Source organism: Hippopotamus amphibius, chromosome 14, assembly GCF_030028045.1.
Source record: "Hippopotamus amphibius kiboko isolate mHipAmp2 chromosome 14, mHipAmp2.hap2, whole genome shotgun sequence".
Classification (NCBI taxonomy): Eukaryota; Metazoa; Chordata; class Mammalia; order Artiodactyla; family Hippopotamidae; genus Hippopotamus; species Hippopotamus amphibius.
Window position 1 is genome coordinate 72,749,455 of NC_080199.1, and position 17,824 is coordinate 72,767,278.

At 40.4% G+C, this 17,824-nt stretch overlaps 1 protein-coding gene across 1 annotated transcript in view; it reads right to left on the reverse strand.

The window, feature by feature from the left end:
• B3GLCT (beta 3-glucosyltransferase) overlaps positions 1-17,824 on the reverse strand; it is a 104,880-nt gene that overhangs the window by 44,426 nt on the left and 42,630 nt on the right. The window contains exons 5-8 of the mRNA XM_057707497.1: positions 16,782-16,858; positions 15,867-15,978; positions 9,369-9,505; positions 5,272-5,335 (exon numbers count right to left, since the gene is read on the reverse strand). Coding sequence (XP_057563480.1) covers positions 5,272-5,335; positions 9,369-9,505; positions 15,867-15,978; positions 16,782-16,858 — 390 coding nt within the window. The remainder of the gene's footprint in view (positions 1-5,271; positions 5,336-9,368; positions 9,506-15,866; positions 15,979-16,781; positions 16,859-17,824) is intronic.

Below are 17,824 nucleotides of genomic sequence, written 5' to 3' on the forward strand. Positions count from 1 at the left end.
GGATTCACAGGCGAATTCTATCAAACATTTCGAGAAGAGTTAACACCTATCCTTCTCAAACTCTTCCAAAATATTGCAGAAGGCGGAGCACTCCCAAACTCATTCTATGAGGCTACCATCACCCTGATACCAAAACCAGGCAAAGATGTCACAAAAAAAGAAAACTACAGACCAATATCACTGATGAATATAGATGCAAAAATCCTCAACAAAATACTAGCTAACAGACTGCAACAGCACATTAAAAAAATCATACACCACGATCAAGTGGGGTTTATCCCTGGGATGCAAGGATTCTTCAATATACGCAAATCAATCAACGTGATACATCATATCAACAAATTGAAGGATAAAAACCATATGATCATTTCAATAGATGCAGAAAAAGCTTTTGACAAAGTTCAACATCCATTTATGATAAAAGCTCTCCAGAAAATGGGCATAGGAGGAAATTACCTCAACATCATAAAAGCCATATATGACAAACCAAAAGCCAACATTGTTCTCAATGGAGAAAAACTGGAAGAATTCCCTCTAAGAACAGGAACAAGACAAGGGTGTCCACTCTCACCACTGTTATTCAACATAGTTTTGGAAGTGTTAGCCACAGCAATCAGAGAAGAAAAAGAAATTAAAGGAATCCAAATTGGAAAAGAAGAAGTAAAATTATCACTCCTTGCAGATGACATGATACTATATATAGAAAACCCTAAAGACTCTACCAGAAAACTGCTAGCACTCATTGATGAGTTTAGTAAAGTAGCAGGATACAAAATTAATGCACAGAAATCTCTTGCATTCCTATACACTAACAACGGAAGAGCAGAAAGAGAAATTAAGGAAACTCTCCCATTCACCATTGCAACCAAAAGAATAAAATACCTAGGAATAAACCTGCCTAAGGAGGCAAAAGATCTGTATGCAGAAAACTTTAAGACATTGATGAAAGAAATCAAAGATGACATAAACAGATGGAGGGATATACCATGTTCCTGGATTGGAAGAATCAACATCGTGAAAATGACTGTACTACCCAAAGCAATTTACAGATTTAATGCAATCCTGATCAGATTACCAATGGCATTTTTCACAGAACTAGAGCAAGAAATCTTACGATTTGTATGGAAACGCAAAAGACCCCGAATAGCCAAAGCAATCTTGAGAAGGAAAAATGGAGTTGGTGGAATCAGGCTTCCTGACTTCAAACTATACTACAAGGCCATAGTGATCAAGACAGTATGGTACTGGCACAAAAATAGAAAGGAAGATCAATGGAACAGAATAGAGAACTCAGAAGTAAGCCCAAACACATATGGGCACCTTATCTTTGACAAAGGAGGCACGAGTATACAATGGAAAAAAGACAGCCTCTTCAATAAGTGGTGCTGGCAAAATTGGACAGCAACATGTAAAAGAATGAAATTAGAACACTTCCTAACACCATACACAAAAATAAACTCCAAATGGATTAAAGACCTACATATAAGGCCAGACACTATCAAACTCCTAGAGGAAAACATAGGCAGAACACTCTTTGACATACATCAAAGCAAGATCCTTTTTGACCCACCTCCTAGAATCATGGAAATAAAATCAAGAATAAACGAATGGGACCTCATGAAACTTAAAAGCTTTTGCACAGCAAAAGAAACCATAAACAAGACTAAAAGGCAACCCTCAGAATGGGAAAAAATAATTGCCTATGAAACAACGGACAAAGGATTAACCTCCAAAATATACAAGCAGCTCATGCAGCTTCATACCAAAAAAGCAAATAACCCAATCCACAAATGGGCAGAAGACCTAAATAGACATTTCTCCAAAGAAGACATACAGATGGCCAACAAACACATGAAAAGATGCTCAACATCACTCATCATCAGAGAAATGCAAGTCAAAGCCACAATGAGGTATCACCTCACACCAATCAGAATGGCCATCATCACAAAGTCTGGAAACAACAAATGTTGGAGAGGGTGTGGAGAAAAGGGAACTCTCCTGCACTGTTGGTGGGACTGTAAGTTGGTACAGCCACTATGGAAAACAATTTGGAGGTTCCTTAAAAAACTACAAATAGAACTACCATATGATCCAGTAATCCCACTCCTGGGCATATACCCAAAGAAAACCATAATCCCAAAAGAAACTTGTACCATAATGTTTATTGCAGCACTCTTTACAATAGCCAGGACATGGAAGCAACCTAAATGCCCATCAACAGATGAATGGATACAGAAGATGTGGCATATATATACAATGGAATATTACTCAGCTATAAAAAGGGATGAGATGGAGCTATATGTAATGAGGTGGATAGAACTACAATCTGTCATACAGAGTGAAGTAAGTCAGAAAGAGAAAGACAAATATTGTATGCTAACTCACATATACGGAATCTAAAAATGGTACTGATGAACTCAGTGACAAGAACAGGGAAGCAGATACAGGGAATGGACTGGAGAACTCGAGGTATGGGAGGGGGCGGGGGGTGAAGGGGAAACTGAGAAGAAGCGGGAGAGTAGTACAGACATATATATACTACCAACTGTAAAATAGTCAGTGGGAAGTTGTTGTATAACAAAGGGAGTCCAACTCAAGGATGGAAGATGCCTTAGAGGACTGGGGCAGGGAGGGTGGGGGGGAATCGAGGGGGGGGCGTCAAGGAAGGGAGGGAATATGGGGATATGTGTATAAAAACAGTTGATTGAACCTGGTGTACCCCCCAAAAAAAATAAAATAAAATAATAATAAAAAATAAATAAATAAAATAAAATAAAATAAAATAAAATAAAATAAAATACATTAAGTCCCCTACATATGAACGAGTGCCATTCTCAGAGCACATTCCTAAGTCCAATTTGTTCCTAAGTCCAACAAAGTTAGCCTAGGTATCCAATGAACACAATCAGCTACCTAGTACTGCACTGGAATAGGTTTATAATATGTTCACATCTTTGAAAGTTCGCAGCTTGAAAGCTTATATGTAGGAGACCTACTGTATTTAAAATAACCATTAAGAAACAGACATCGAGACTGAACTTCAAAAATAACAGGAGGGAAAAAAATGGAATAAAAAGTTTTTTTAATCTAAAAGAAAGCAAGGAAATATTCAAAAGAAAAAAAGAGTTGACAAAGAATAAAATAAAGTGTTAGTAAACATGGAAATGGAAATGTGCTGTATGGTTTGAAGATAAAGATGGTCAAACTGGGAGAAAAAAACACACACGTCCTCTTTAAGAGAGACGCAGAAGATGAGGACACAAAAGGACTGAAAGAAAAAAACGAAAAACAATGATGAGGCAAACACGGAAAGAAAGCTAGTGCAGAGGTGTTCCTGTACAACAAAACAAACTCTAAGGCAAAGAACATTACTAGAGATCAAGGTCAATTTACCAAGAGGAGGTAGCAATTCTAAACTTGTATGCATCTAATTAACATAGCCACAGAGTATAAACAGCAAGAGTTGGCAGTTCCACAAAGAGGCACTGTCACCACTATTATGGAAGATTTTCACATTCCTCCCTTAGTAAATGGTAGATCAAGCAGACAGAACAAGAGGAGGAGGAGGAAGGGAGGAAATAAAACGTGGAGAGCACAACAGATTAACTGATGAATCTACTTCCTCTTTAATAGACATAAAGGGAATATTACACCCCAAACTAGAGAATATACATCTTTTTCTCCATTTATGAAAGGTGAACATGAACTATGCCATAAGGCAAGCCTAAAAATACTTCAAATGACTGTTACATAGACCAATCATACTCAGTTAGAAATCAATAACAAAACACAGTAACAACACACAAATACACTGAGTCACAATGAAAAATGTATTTTTTAAAGTGGATCACAGTCAAAAAAAAAAAAAAAAAACAGTTTAAAAGCTTATGCCATAGAGAAACTCCTGGAGATGATCATCAGGGCACATGTCAAAAAATCCTCATAGAAGCAGTACGGGCAACATCAAGAAACCAGTAGCAACACAGAGGCCCAGTACCAGGAGGCCGGGCAGACACACTGCGGTCCAGTTCTCGGAGGGACTGTTCCAGAAAATGATGATTAGAACCACATTCATGGTACAGTTCTGTTTCTGTAAAGTCCAGACGGATGCAAAACTACGAGGGTGGGTCAAAAATGATCCGCACTCCAGCTACAGTAAATCTTCTATAAATTCTATGGTCAGAGTGCGGACCGTTTTTGGCTCACCCTCGTACATAATCTATTATTCAGAAAGACGTTCACACGTTATAAATAAAACATGCAGGGAGAGAGGGTGAGAATTCAAAACAGTTGTTGACCCTGGTGAGAACAAAGGGGGGGCCCGCTGGGGAGATGCTTACAGGTGGCCTCCAAGCAACTGGTCAAGTTCTCTGTCGTGACTGATCTTTATACCTTTCACTTATGTTCGAGGGGTTTTTTTGGTATGTTGTTCAATGTTTCACAGATTGCCAGATCTGGGTACCTCTACTTGAGCTGCCTTTTCATCAAAAATATCTAGACAGACCTGGCTTTCAACAAGTCATGCTTTCCCTTTTTGGAAAAGAATGATTTTTGACATGAATATTTCTTCTCGAATAACCTATCTCATCATTTGAAAATACTCCCCAAATTAAAATCCTGTGAGAGCCCTTTGCGCTCCTGGCAAGCTGCCAGCACTGCTGGACTGAGTTATGTGTCATGACTGACCCCAATGTCCTAAGACAGAGTCCTACAGAGAGGAAAGGCAGGTCTGTTTCAGGCAGTGAGATGTACCCATGAATGAAATGCACAAAGAGACCTTCTTAATGATGATTCAGGAGAGACTAATGGGTTAATGATGGGACGCCTGCCACCTGCCTCCAGGGTGATTGGTCACAGATGCCCACTAAATGCCAGGGGGACCAGCTGGCTCAATTCCGCTTTACGGGGCCCAGCACAGAGACATAGCAAAGGCACATGTGCAACTGAAGCATGAGATAAGACCAGAGGTATTTCACTGACGTTGCATGTTTTTAAAAATCCACCTCTGGGCCCATCCACCTAGTAGCGTGAAAACAAAGGATCAAGAATCACAGACGCAACTGTTTTTTCCGCTATTCCTTCTCCACCTACGTGACCAAAATGAGCTTTAAAAGAAGGCCCTCACTCACTGGAGTGTGTGCAGTTTCCACGATGGGAGATGGATGTGAGTGGGGGAGGAGTGCACCTTTAAGGGAATACAAAACACTTTTTATATCACAAGATGTGAATTCTTGATGACAAAGACTTTTAACCAAACAAATCATGACCTACCTCATGTTTTAAATCTATCGTAAAGTCGGATTTCAGGGATTCACTCTTTAATCTCTTGGTAAGCCTAGAAAAAAGAGACAATTTGAGATTTTTTAAAAAGCCAAAAAAAGCATCAAACAAGAATAACACATTCTTGAGACTTTCTAATGTTTGGAAACAATAATATAAATTTTAAGATAAAAATAAGAGTTTCATTTCCTTGAGGCAAAGGACTATGAAAACACAATTATTTTGGACCAGGAAATGAATGCAAGGTGTTGCAAATGTAGTGTTCGGTATTTCAACATCTGGAGAATAACGTAAAACACAATATGATACAAAAAATGTCTTTAAAAAAAAAAAGCCATGAATTGTGTTGACTCCTGATAATCCTTGACTAAATAATGGCAGAGAAAGAAAAAGAAAAGAAAAAAAGCTTACATGAAAGAGAAACTCAAGTTGCTACTTTTCAGTCTCCTGCGTTTAACAACCCTAACGAATTACAGTTTGTAGAGTGTTCAGGGGGAGAGAGCCTGTGGGTTCAGGAGAGAGTAACAGTTTCAAGCCACTTTCTTGCTTCAAAAAAATCTGTAATGGGTCTTCTGGACACAGAATAAAGCCCCAGACCCCTGGGCCCAGGCTCTAGAGCGCCCCCGCCCGCCCAGCGCGGACCCGCTGCCCCCAGCGCACACCCGCTGCCCCCAGCGCGGACCCGCTGCCCCCAGCGCACACCCCTGCAGGCACAGCTGCCGAGTTCACCCCCAGCCAGCCTTCACCTGGCAACCTTTTCTTCAAGACCAAACTCAAGGGCTTCCAGGCTTGCCTGCAAGAATAAATGGAAGCTTCCTTTGCTCCCAGAGTGGGACGTACAGCCCTCTTCACCACGCACGGCAGTCCCACCAGTTCCCTCTGCACCCCTCCTGCGTCAGACCCCCAACACCACCCATCACCCCGGCCAAAACGAGCACTCGGTGAGCGGCCTGAATGCACGAGGGCAAACATCAGTACACGCCTCGATTCCAAGCTGAGTGACGTGCTCAGCAAGACCTCTGCCCTGCCACAGGGTCTATTTATGACAGGGCTACAGACCCGACCCTCCTTTCAATTACAAACCTCCTATTCAGTATTTACAACAGTGGTTTTAAAAAAGAGTAATAAGTTTCAGAAGTCTTTCCTGAGTTTTCAGTTTTCTGAGCCACCAAGATTTCTTTAAAAATTTACTTCTCAGGAAAGATAAAGGAGGACGCCGCAGGTGATAATTTACATGTAGTTCTGAACCACTGGTCTCACGGTTGAGATGAGCGTAGCCCGAGGGCAGAAAGACGGCTCTAAAAGAAGCCCCAGTGGAATCTCTGTCACACTCCTGCTCAGTATCTGCCCACGGACCCATGAGCAGGAGTGGGTGAGGATGTTACATAAAGAGACTACATCCCCAGATACGTTCCTGATATATATTAAGAGAAAAAAACCGGCCCTGACATGGAATCTGTCCAGCTCCAACTCTGCTTGGTTGGAGCCAGGTTTTATGAATAAACTCTTTCAAGGTAACTTTGGGATTTGGACTCATGCTAAGTGCCTTCAAAATCTGATTGGACTACATTCAGACTCCAAAGACAAATGAAAAAAAAAAAAAAGTCATACCTGGGCTTACTGCCAAAGGCAAGGAACACACAACTGTGATCAGAATCCAATGGCCTGTGACATCTACAATCAGATGGCCATGCTGCCCACACCCCTTAGAAGACAATAAACACCTCTGAACTGTTGACTTCAACATGCTCTCTACTCTTCTGGATTTTTTAAGTTTCTCATTCAATTCTTATACATTTTTCATTGAGGGAAACCACAGAGGGGTAAAAATGACAGCCACTGATAGAATCTCTTTAAGATGAAAGAATCTCTTTCAGATGAACAACGACAGATTGGAGACCAATCAGTATGTACACTGACATCTGCAAGTGGCTACGTTTAGCAGCCTGTGGAATCTGCCAAAACCAGTGATGGTTACTTCAATATCACGAACTTCACGTGAATGAGTCAGCCTCATGGGACACCCAGGGCCTAACCCAGTCACCTTGCAATCGAGTCCCCGTTCTGAAAGTGTGCAGCGGGCATTCACCTAACTTAAAAGGCCAGTCCCAGTGGTGGGAACTTGGTTTCATTTTTCTACACACCAAGCAAGGGCTATACCCGAGGGCTTTTCAAATGCTAATTTCAGTAACCAACAATGCCAAAAATACAAGGCCAGATATCCCAATTATTTCGTGAAAATATTTCATTAAATATTCAGTTTCTGGCAAATAAGACGTCTGACATTCAGCTTTCCTACTTTCAGAAGGCGTTAAGTCATGTCCCAATAACACAACCAGCTAGACTGGAAACCTGCAACAAATATAGGGTCCCTTCAACTCCGTACCAGGAAAACTTCCTACTTGACGTTTCTAGTCCCACTTGTGAGACAGTCAACACAGCAAGATATTGCAGGAAATCTAGATAAGGTTTTCTGGTGGAAAAACAACAGAGGAAACCAGTAACAGTGTTCCGTAGTAACACATATTGAAGAAATCATCTTATGGAAAATTAGGAAGCGTTTCTCCAAAGATGCAAGTATACTTTTTTAACTGATGCCGTGGTTAGAAGATCCCGTAGGTGGAGCACTGGGAAACGCTGGGCAGAGAATTCAACACTCACTGCTGCAGGACTGCCAGCCCCACAAACACTTTTGGTGAGAAAGTCTAGGAAAGCGAATGTCACGAGATGTCTTTAACCAGTTTTTCTGGTGACTTGAGCGGAAGAACGTCTTAAGTAACTATAAATCATTGTTCTACCTACTAAGTGAGCCACAAAGTCAAGGAAAAGAGACACAGGGCATCAACACTCCCGGCGTGGGCGCTGTCGGCTACCCACACAACACAGAGCCTCCCCTTCCTTCCTCTAAGAGAATTCCGACTCTGATTATTCAGGGCAATAAAGGGGCTCCAGGGTCAGAGTCACTTTGATCTCAGTCGATGCACTGAAGTTCCCCAGCATCTGTGAATGGTCCAGAGGTTGGCAGAGGCCTGACGTTGTCCCAGTTGACTTTAATTAGACAGGACCCACCTAGAGACTGAGGATAAGCACTTACATTCCAGGTCAGAGGCTCTCTCCTGCTGGACATAAATAAGAAACATATAGCCCTTACTGCCTTGAAACCACAGAGCAGAGCAGATTTCAGATGAGGTGACACCGTGCCCTACACTGGAGAGACAGAGGGAGTCAGCCTCCTCGGGGACACTGCTGAACTCCTGCACCAGCCACCCCCCACCCTTGCGGTTCCAGCCGCAGCAGTCCCTTCATCCACTTTGCCTATGTCTCTGCCACTTGCGTCTACATTGGGAAGGAGAGTATTCCATTGCAAGGAACTTTCAAATGTCCAGGGAGCAGTTCATAGCTTTGGGCAACCACACATGGCAAAGTTATCTCCTACAATGGGCTGAAACGCTTTTCAGGACTCCAAACCCTAGAAGCAGGACACTAACTGTAAGAAATAATAGAAACACTTTCATCTCTGCAGATATAAAAACCACAGCTGCACTATCAACTTTCCGTTCCCTAAAGAACAAAAACACGTCATCTGAGTTATTTAGGTTAAGAGGGCGGTCGACGGCCACATTTCTCCTGAATTACAACTTATCTTCCCCTTTCGCGTGGCAAACAGCATGGCGGTGACTATCACACACACCGCTGGGGACGCCTCCTGCCCAGACCGTGTTTAAACGCGCCTGTATATCCACGCACATACCCAGTCATCACCCCATCCCTGGGCGTGCGGCTGATTCATTTCCTTACTGACGATCAGAGTCACGCCTGGAGCTCACTAGGTCCACCGGCAACAATGGTCACACCTCTGGGTGCAGAGTCCTGAGACTGCTCTCACGGTTGATCATTCGCCTCATTTTGCAGGTGAGTAGGAGGAAGGACAGAGCAGCTGAGCTACGAGTCTGAGGCGATGAGTGAGTGGTGGGGCCTCGCTGCCTCTGCCGAAAAGCTCACTCAGATCTATCAACTGCAGGACTCGGTGAAATAAAAGTCGATTCATACACAAAACAAAATGTAAAGAAAGTCTAATAAATTCTTACTTGTTTACCAGTGGAATACTAAGGGCCCAGCCAGCTGCAAAGTCTGGATACTGAAAAACTGTAGGGTTTTCAGAAAAGGCATAATGGTGAATTATTGTGGACTCTTCATCATGTAATGCTTTTCCTAAAAACCATTCCTGTTAAATAAAGAGAGAAATTTTTTTAAAAAGCCATCTCATGTAAGACCAAAAACAAACTGGTATCATTAGTTTTAGTTAAATATTCTGCATGATGGAGAATAAGCACAGATTATGTATTTTTAAATAATTTTCACAAAAATATTATTACTTATATGATAATGGATATAGCATAATCTTGGTCTACAGAATAAGTAATTTAAGTTCATCAGGTTGAACAAAATGTTAGTCATCATTATTCTTATAAACACATAAAAGTGGTATTTTATAGACTATTCCATATCAAAATACTATTAATGTAAAGAAAGCAGTGTTCCTTTATGTCCCACTGAGGTTTGCAAAGGTGAAAAATTCCTTCCAGAATCAGTGCCTATTTTATTCATTCATTCATTAACATTTATTAATATGTGTTACCAATCAACATTTAACATTTATCCCACACCAGCTGGGAACAGAACTTACACAATAGTGGAGAGACAGAAAGTAAGCAAGTAAATAAAGTAAGTTCAGACAGTGACTGCTGTGGGCTATGATGAAAATAAAACAGAGCGACAGGGGACCACCCGGAAAGAGAGGGGAACCTCTTAGGAGGTAACAGCTGCACGGAGCCAGCCAAGCACAAATCTGGGGAAGAATAAGTAAGGCAGTTAATACAAAGTTCCTGAGGTGGGAAAAAGCTTGATACATTCGATGAAAAAATAAGTCCAGTGTGGCTGGAATATACTGGGTATGAGAAACACGGTATGAAAGAGAAGCAGGAGATAGACCAGGGTTCAGATGTCACAACAGAACAGCCTGCATCAGATCAACTCTCCCACCGAGAACAAGTACAGAAGCTGTACAGAAGAAATTCTTAGAGCAAATGATTGAGGGCATCAGAAAACAACAAAGGCAAAGAGGATGCGAGGGCTAACATCCCAGGGAGAAGGGCACCCCACCCATGGGAGCCCCACATGCACCTCCTTTTACCCTCAAGGAATTTGCTGGTTCCCAGAGCAGAGGACAGCACACAACGGAGAACAGCAGCTGGGGACTCGTGCAGTCTGGCTGCACTGCAGAGACAGAGGCTGGAGCTGGAGGCTGCCAAGAAGGTAGAGATGTAAGGGGATCCCAGAGGAGGGAGCCCAAAATCTTGCCTGCAATCTCCCTTCAACTCCTCGGCTGCACCAAAACCAAGGGAAAACACAAGAACCAAGAGGAAAACAGCAGTAAGTGGCTGAAATCGGAGCAGAGGCTTCTCAGCAGTAGTTCTGGGAGCCCAAGGTTGGAGTGCAGGGTCTGCCAGGGGAGAAGGGTCTGGGAATAAGGGTGGTCTGTAAACAGACCCACCGGAACAAGGTCTGCGACCCAGAGAACAGTAAACCTCCTGAAGGAAGGGGTATCATCCACAGCCTCTTCAGGTTTTCACATAAAATATCTGATAGTGAGAAATTACCAGGCACGCCAAGAAACAAGACCTGACCAAAAACAGAGAAAAATGAGAAATAGATTCCCAGATACATCAGATTTTGCAGTCAAAAAAAAAAAAAAATACTATAATTAATATATTTAAGAAAAAACACGGAGATGAAGATTTTTACCAAAGACGTCTATAAACAAGAGTCAAATGGAAATTCTAAAACTGAATAATGCAATAACTAAAGTTAGGAATTCAAGAGAATATTAGATATAAAAGAAGAGTGAATAGCAACCTAGAAGGTAAGTTAGTAAAAATATCCATATGGATGCACAAAAAAGAAAACAAAGAGGGACATACAGAAAAGAGCTTACTTAAGTGCAACATGAGACACAGTGAAAGGTCTAAAATACATGATGTTCAAACTAAGTGAAGTGAGAAAGAGAAAGACGAATACCATATGATATCACTTACATGTGGAAACTTAAATATGGCACAAATGAACCTATCTACAAACAGAAACAGACTCACAGACATAAAGAACAGACTTGTGGTTGCCGGGGGTCGGGGTATAGGGATAGACTGCGAGTTTGGGTTGGTAGGTTCAAACTATTACATTTAAATGGATAAACAACAAGGTCCTACTGTTGAGCAGAGGGAACTATATTCAATATCCTGTGATAAACCATAATGGAAAAGAATATTAAAAAAGAATATATATGTGTGTATAACTGAGTCTCTCTGCTGTACAGCAGAGATTGGCACAATACTGTAAATCAACTATACTTCAATAAAAAATAAACTAAAATAAAATACATGATGTTCAAAACCCAGAATAGGAAGAGAGAGACAATGGGACTCAATCAATATCTGAAGAAATACAGGCTTAGAATCTTCTCAGAAACTGACAAAAGTCATCAAATCATAGAGTCAAGAAGCTCTATAAACTCTAATCAAGAGAAATACAAAGAAAACCACACATAGGCATATATTGGCTGAAAAACCAAAGATAGAGAAAATCTTAAAAGTAGTTTTGGGGGAGGGGTTACATCTTTCTTTCAAAGGAACAAAAGCAAGGCATGCAGTTAACTTTTCAACAAAAACAAGTGAAGTGAAAGAATGGAGCATCTTTACAACAACAGAAAATTACTGCTGACCTGGAGTGCTATACCTAGTGAAACTATCTTAGGTGCAGTGGGAAACCACAGGAAGTTTTTGAGCAGGTAAGGGAGATGACCTGAATTACAGAGATACTGGATTATTGGGATGGCAAGAGTGGAAACCAGGAGAGCAGTTAGGATGCTTAAATCATGGTCAAGGAAAGATGACAGTAGCCTGGACCAGAGTGATAGTATTTAAATGGTGAGAAGATGGATGAGGGGTGTATCCTGGAGGGAGACTCCACTGAATGTCCCAACATGAAGTTGAGGGGAAAGAGGACTCAATCACCGGTCCCAGCTTTTTCATATGAGCAACCGGATAGACAGTGATGCCATTTCTGAGACGTGGGAGACTGAAGATGGAAGAGGTTAAAAGGGGGCATGAAGAGTTCAGTTCTGAACAAGCTGAGTTTGAGGCTCCCGTCAGACAAGTAGGCAGCTGGACATAGGAGTGGGGAGCACATAACTCCCTCCCTCAGTTCCTTCACACGTGGCTCAAGTGTGACCTGATCTGTGAGTTCTTCCTGAACACTCTCTATAGAAAAGTAAGCCCACCATCCGTCTACCCTTCATCCCTCTTATTTTGCTTTATTTTTCTCTATAGCACTTATTACCATCTGACACATTATTCCACCTTTGCCTACTCCCTGTCTCCCCTGCACAGGACTCTCCCTCCTTGTGACCAGGGATGTTGTCATTTTGCTCTCTACTGTATCCCCAGGACACCTAACATGTCCGAGGTGCTCCTAGTTTTGTGTTAAATGATGCAACAAGCCCGGGGGGCTTTCAAAGGCAACTATTAAAGAAACATCAGCAGATAATTTAGCTCAAGTACCCTAAGTTCTAAACGTTTCATATATTTTCTCTCTCATCCAACCGTCACCACCTCACTCCCTATTCCTTATCAGAAAGTAAAAGCAGGAGCGATATAGTGCTGTCTCCTCAGAGCCCGCCTCTGCTCATGGTTCTGTTCCAAATACCTCCCAGAGTCTTAGTTTGGGTCAATTCATCAACAAGTCATAAATGAACATACATGAAAGCCAGTAACATAACTGTGTGTCTAGGTTCATAGTTCCACCCAAGAAGTAATTATAAGGCAAACAGCCTCGGCTTGAGATAGAAAATTCAACATCGTTTTAAAAAATCAAACTACTAAACATTAACCAGTATGAAAAGCATCACAATTAACATACCATGTAAACATGGCTTGTTTCAAGAAACTAAACACTTCAGGATATTTCAGCATCTTTCTTAATAATCTTTCACTATTATAATCGCCTGTTCCAAACATAAATTTATGCAGAACATGTTTTTATGTTTTAACAACTAATAGCAGTGTTCAGCTGTTACCTAGTATATAAGATTGTTTTTCCATATTTTTGTGGGCAGTTACACTGTAAACTAAGGGAGAAATTAATACAGATTCTGTGAAGAGGCACTCCCCCATCTTTCTTAATAACTTTCTTAATGGCTTCTTAATAAAGACAATTATAATCAAGACAAACTATAAAAGAATAACTCAATGTTCTATTAGTATGTTAGAATCACTCTTTGCCAGCACTCATGTTTCACCTCTATTAAAAATTAAAAATTCAAGACATTTCAGCAAATGCACACATATTAAAAGCATACTGTGGGGAAAAAAAAGAAAGACTTCAGTAAGATACAGAAATTTAAAAAAATCACCTAGAAAGACAACTTAACAAAGATTAATTACTTTAATAAAGATTAAAGCTTTTCACCTAAAATATAACAGCATAAATTTGCATCAGTAAGAACGACAAAAGGATATTGAAAAGTCAGAATCCAACAAAATAACTGATACACTAACACAAAATTATTATTTTAATGTAGTTTATCTGTCTCAATATCAAAGCCAGGTTTGTTCTATTCTTTTTTCCTAAAACTTCATATGGTGGGGGAAAAAAACACACACTGGTTTGAGCTAACTTCAATATTATGTAATTTTTATTCCCTAATGGTAGTTTCAAAAGAAATAAAGCATCCTAGATTTTTTTTATGTGGTATATAGCTCACAAAAGAAGAAGAAAATATCTCATTTTCCCTCTGTTCTGTACTTGCTTTTCATGAACTTGCTTTGAACTTTTAAATTTATCATTCCAATTTTCATTAAAAAGTACAGTGAGTCACCGTCTTCTGTACAGAATTAGAGCTACGGATGATGGAAAAAATAATCTCCAGGTGAAATGAACACTAGGAGGAGATTAAAACTCCTACATCCTAAAAAAGACCTGGGAGTATTTCTCAAGTCAAAGGCAAACATAAAAGCCTAACAAATGTTTTCCATAAAACATGGCACAGAGTACACAGAGGCTGCTCAGCGTCGTCTGGAAAGACTGGATGAGACACGTTCGTAATTCTTTTCTCCTTTGAAGGAATTATTTTTTTAACCTATCAACCTTCTCATTCAATTATATATGTACTTTCCCAGAAATCAAAAGCATGAAGAGAAATCATAATGGATCCTTTCAGCATTTTAAAAACATCAAAACCAGTGGTTTTATTAAAATAACAAACTTTCCAGCATTTGAAAAATCAGCCTAATGATCACTGGTGCCCAGCTTTGCGTGTCCACATCAACAAAGCAGGCGGGCACCCAGAAGCCGCGGCTCCTCTCCACATCCTCGTTAAATCTGATTCACTGCTGGGGTGGGCATCAGGATAGGGCTGGGGTGGGTGTCCAGCGGTCCCAGAAAGGACCCGATTCTGCTTATTCCACGTTTAAAGAATTGCACACGGTGATCAGGGAGTAACCGGGACTTCTCCAAGAGAACTAAACAGCCTGGTTTACCCTCCGCACAGCTCCAGGGCCGCCTCTGAACCTCTGAGACACTGAACACAGCCCAGGAGGACAGATGACATTACAGAGTTGCTCAGTCGCATGCAAATATTTATTGACCACCTACTAAGGGTTAAACACTATGCTCAGTGCTCAGAACTTATAGGTAAACAAGATCCAGCTGCGACATCATAGCTGCACAAAATAAAATGTTAAAATATGAAAGCAGCAGTGAACTTCTCACACAAGATGCATCCCTTCTCACCTTCAGACCTTCTCAAATACTGTTCCCCCTGCTTAGACCACTCTCTCCAGTAACTCCTACTCATCCCACGGGCTCAGGTTAAATGTCACTTCCTGCCATGACCTTCCCAGATTAGCTCTGATGCCCTGCTGTGCGCTCCTAACAGTGCCGGATCTTTCCCTTAGAAGACATCTCACTTCTCAGAGGAACTGCTGCTTCAATGGTTCATCCTCTCCCTGCTACTCTGTACCATCCAGGCAGTCAGGACCCTTGCCTGTCTGGCCGGGCCCTCTCTATACACAGTTGGTACTCAAAAAATATTGCGTATCTAAAATAATATGTGGCCACTGTTGATAAAGAGAAATAACCAATTTAAACTTCTTGATTAACCCTAGGTTATAGTTTCTTAATTCTCTAAAATTGCTAACACATATCAATAGATTTTTTCACTTAAATATGGCTCATTATATGTTCCACCCACCGATGGCTACAAACCCCAAAGAGAATTATTTAACATTGCTTCCAGATAGTCAACTCTTATTTCATTCTTTTTTTTTGTTTTTAAGTGAAAGCAGGTTTATTGAGAGATATACACGTTCCATAGATAGAATGTGCTCCATTTTACAAGGCGAGAGCAGCCTATTTCATTCTTAATTTTAAATTAAGTGTTTTTATTAGACTAAAAAACCTCTTAATCAAAATTAGACTTCTTTTAAGCATTTGCTCCAAAATAAAAACACTCATATTGAAACTGTGTTTACCTTAGAGGGGTCGTATCTTCTGAGTGTTTCTAAGAGTCGTGGAATTTGTATTCCTGTCTCTTCTTCACAGAAGAAAATCCATGATGAATTGCTGCTATATGTTACAGCAAAGCTGACAAAAAGAAACAGGTTATAGTAATCACTTTTATAAAGTGAGTTTACAATAAGGTTTAAAACTGATAAGCAGGAAACAGATGAAGGACAAACAAGCTGGCAAGAAATCTGGAATTTTTTCCCCTATATTTTTCTTCCATGTAGTTTCAGCTTATAGGAAAGCCAGATACTAGTGGTTTATGAAATAGCTAGAGTTCTTAGCGTTAATTCTTTCCATGACAAACTCCAATTCAGAAGAGATACAATTCTCAAATAAAATATCAAATATATTGACATTATATCTTTTAAGAAACATTTAAAAATAAAAGCTATTCATGATTAAGAATCAATCATCAATGCTTAAAATGTATGAGTAATTCAGTTTGATTATAAGCACATCTAGTTTCTCTAATATTAAAGTAGTTCTAAAGACACATGGTACATATGGTACACGGGAGACTCAGAAAACTGAATCATTTTTTGTAAAAAAAATCCAAGAAATACCTAATTGGTTTGAACAAGTGCTTATGTAGTACTTAGGATGTATAACTTGGGAAGAATTGTTTTAGACATGAGACAAACAGTAAGGAGCTGGGGAATTATGGTCAGTGTAGATTAATTCAAATAAAACCCACTGCCTAGTAAAACAGGAAAAAAAAAATCAGTCATCAAGAAATCTGATTCAGGTAGGGGTCATAGAGTCCACATTGACTTTACTTCCTGACTCTGAGGAAAAAACACCCCCTCAGTAAGAGAACTAGGAGCCTACAAGTGTCAGGTAGAGAGGCCAACACAAGCATGGTTCACGCCGAGCAAACGTACTGTGGTAACAGCGGGAGCACGGTCCACGCACCTTCCTGCTGAGCCAGCTGGTGGAGGAGGAGGACTCTGGGGACTTCCTGAAGAAACAACCGTCAAAGCAGCGAGAAATAAAAACCACAATATGACCACAACAACGTCTTAAAAAGACTCTAATTTAAAACCAGGGATTTTTAAAGATTTGACATTTCACTCTTCCTACTACTCTTTCTTCTCTTCACGAGCCACTAGAAATGAAGGATTTTAGCTGAACCCACACAACCCCTTCAGCACCCAGACTCCAGACGGTGCTGAAGCCCTCCAAGAAGGGTCTCCAGTGACACCCAGAGCCGACCTGGAATTTGCAGAGTTGCAAAGGCTACTGAAAGGGAAGAGGCCGGGGGCAGTCAGGGAAAACTCGGAGGCATAAGGACAGCTTTTACTCTGCACACAACAGAGGGAGCACGTGGAAAATAAAACACTTTGGCTAAACAAGAAGAATAATATCCAATTTAGCTCATATGAAGAAAAAATCTTCGAGTGCCCTAAAAACAAGAAAACGCCATCATAACGAAGAGCTTTGCATCTAAATACTAGAAATAGAATCCTCAAGTATTCAGGCAACAACAGTAATGCATAATGATGGATTTCCAACATTTATAAACTTAGGAGGAACTAAGGTCCAGAAATAGACAAAACTATGGTTACATATACACACATACCTATGCAGAGAGAGAGAGAGAGAGAGGGAGAGACTGACTCATAGTTTTAAATATATAAATGTGAGCTTTGAGGTTAAGCACTGTTTAATCTGTTTCAAGTTGTGATAAGCCGAAACTCAGATATGTAACCTGCTTGGACATCCCTACAACAAACTTTAGTGTATTCTGTTTTATAGTACCTACATCCTGGCAGTTGTTACAAAGGACTTTAAGAATAAACAATTAACTATTTGAAATATTACCACACTAAAGTAGATTCCATACCATTCTTGAAGTTCATATAAGTTTATTATTTAAAAAGATTAGTTTTCAATACAAATCTTTGGAATATCAAATAAGCCTCAT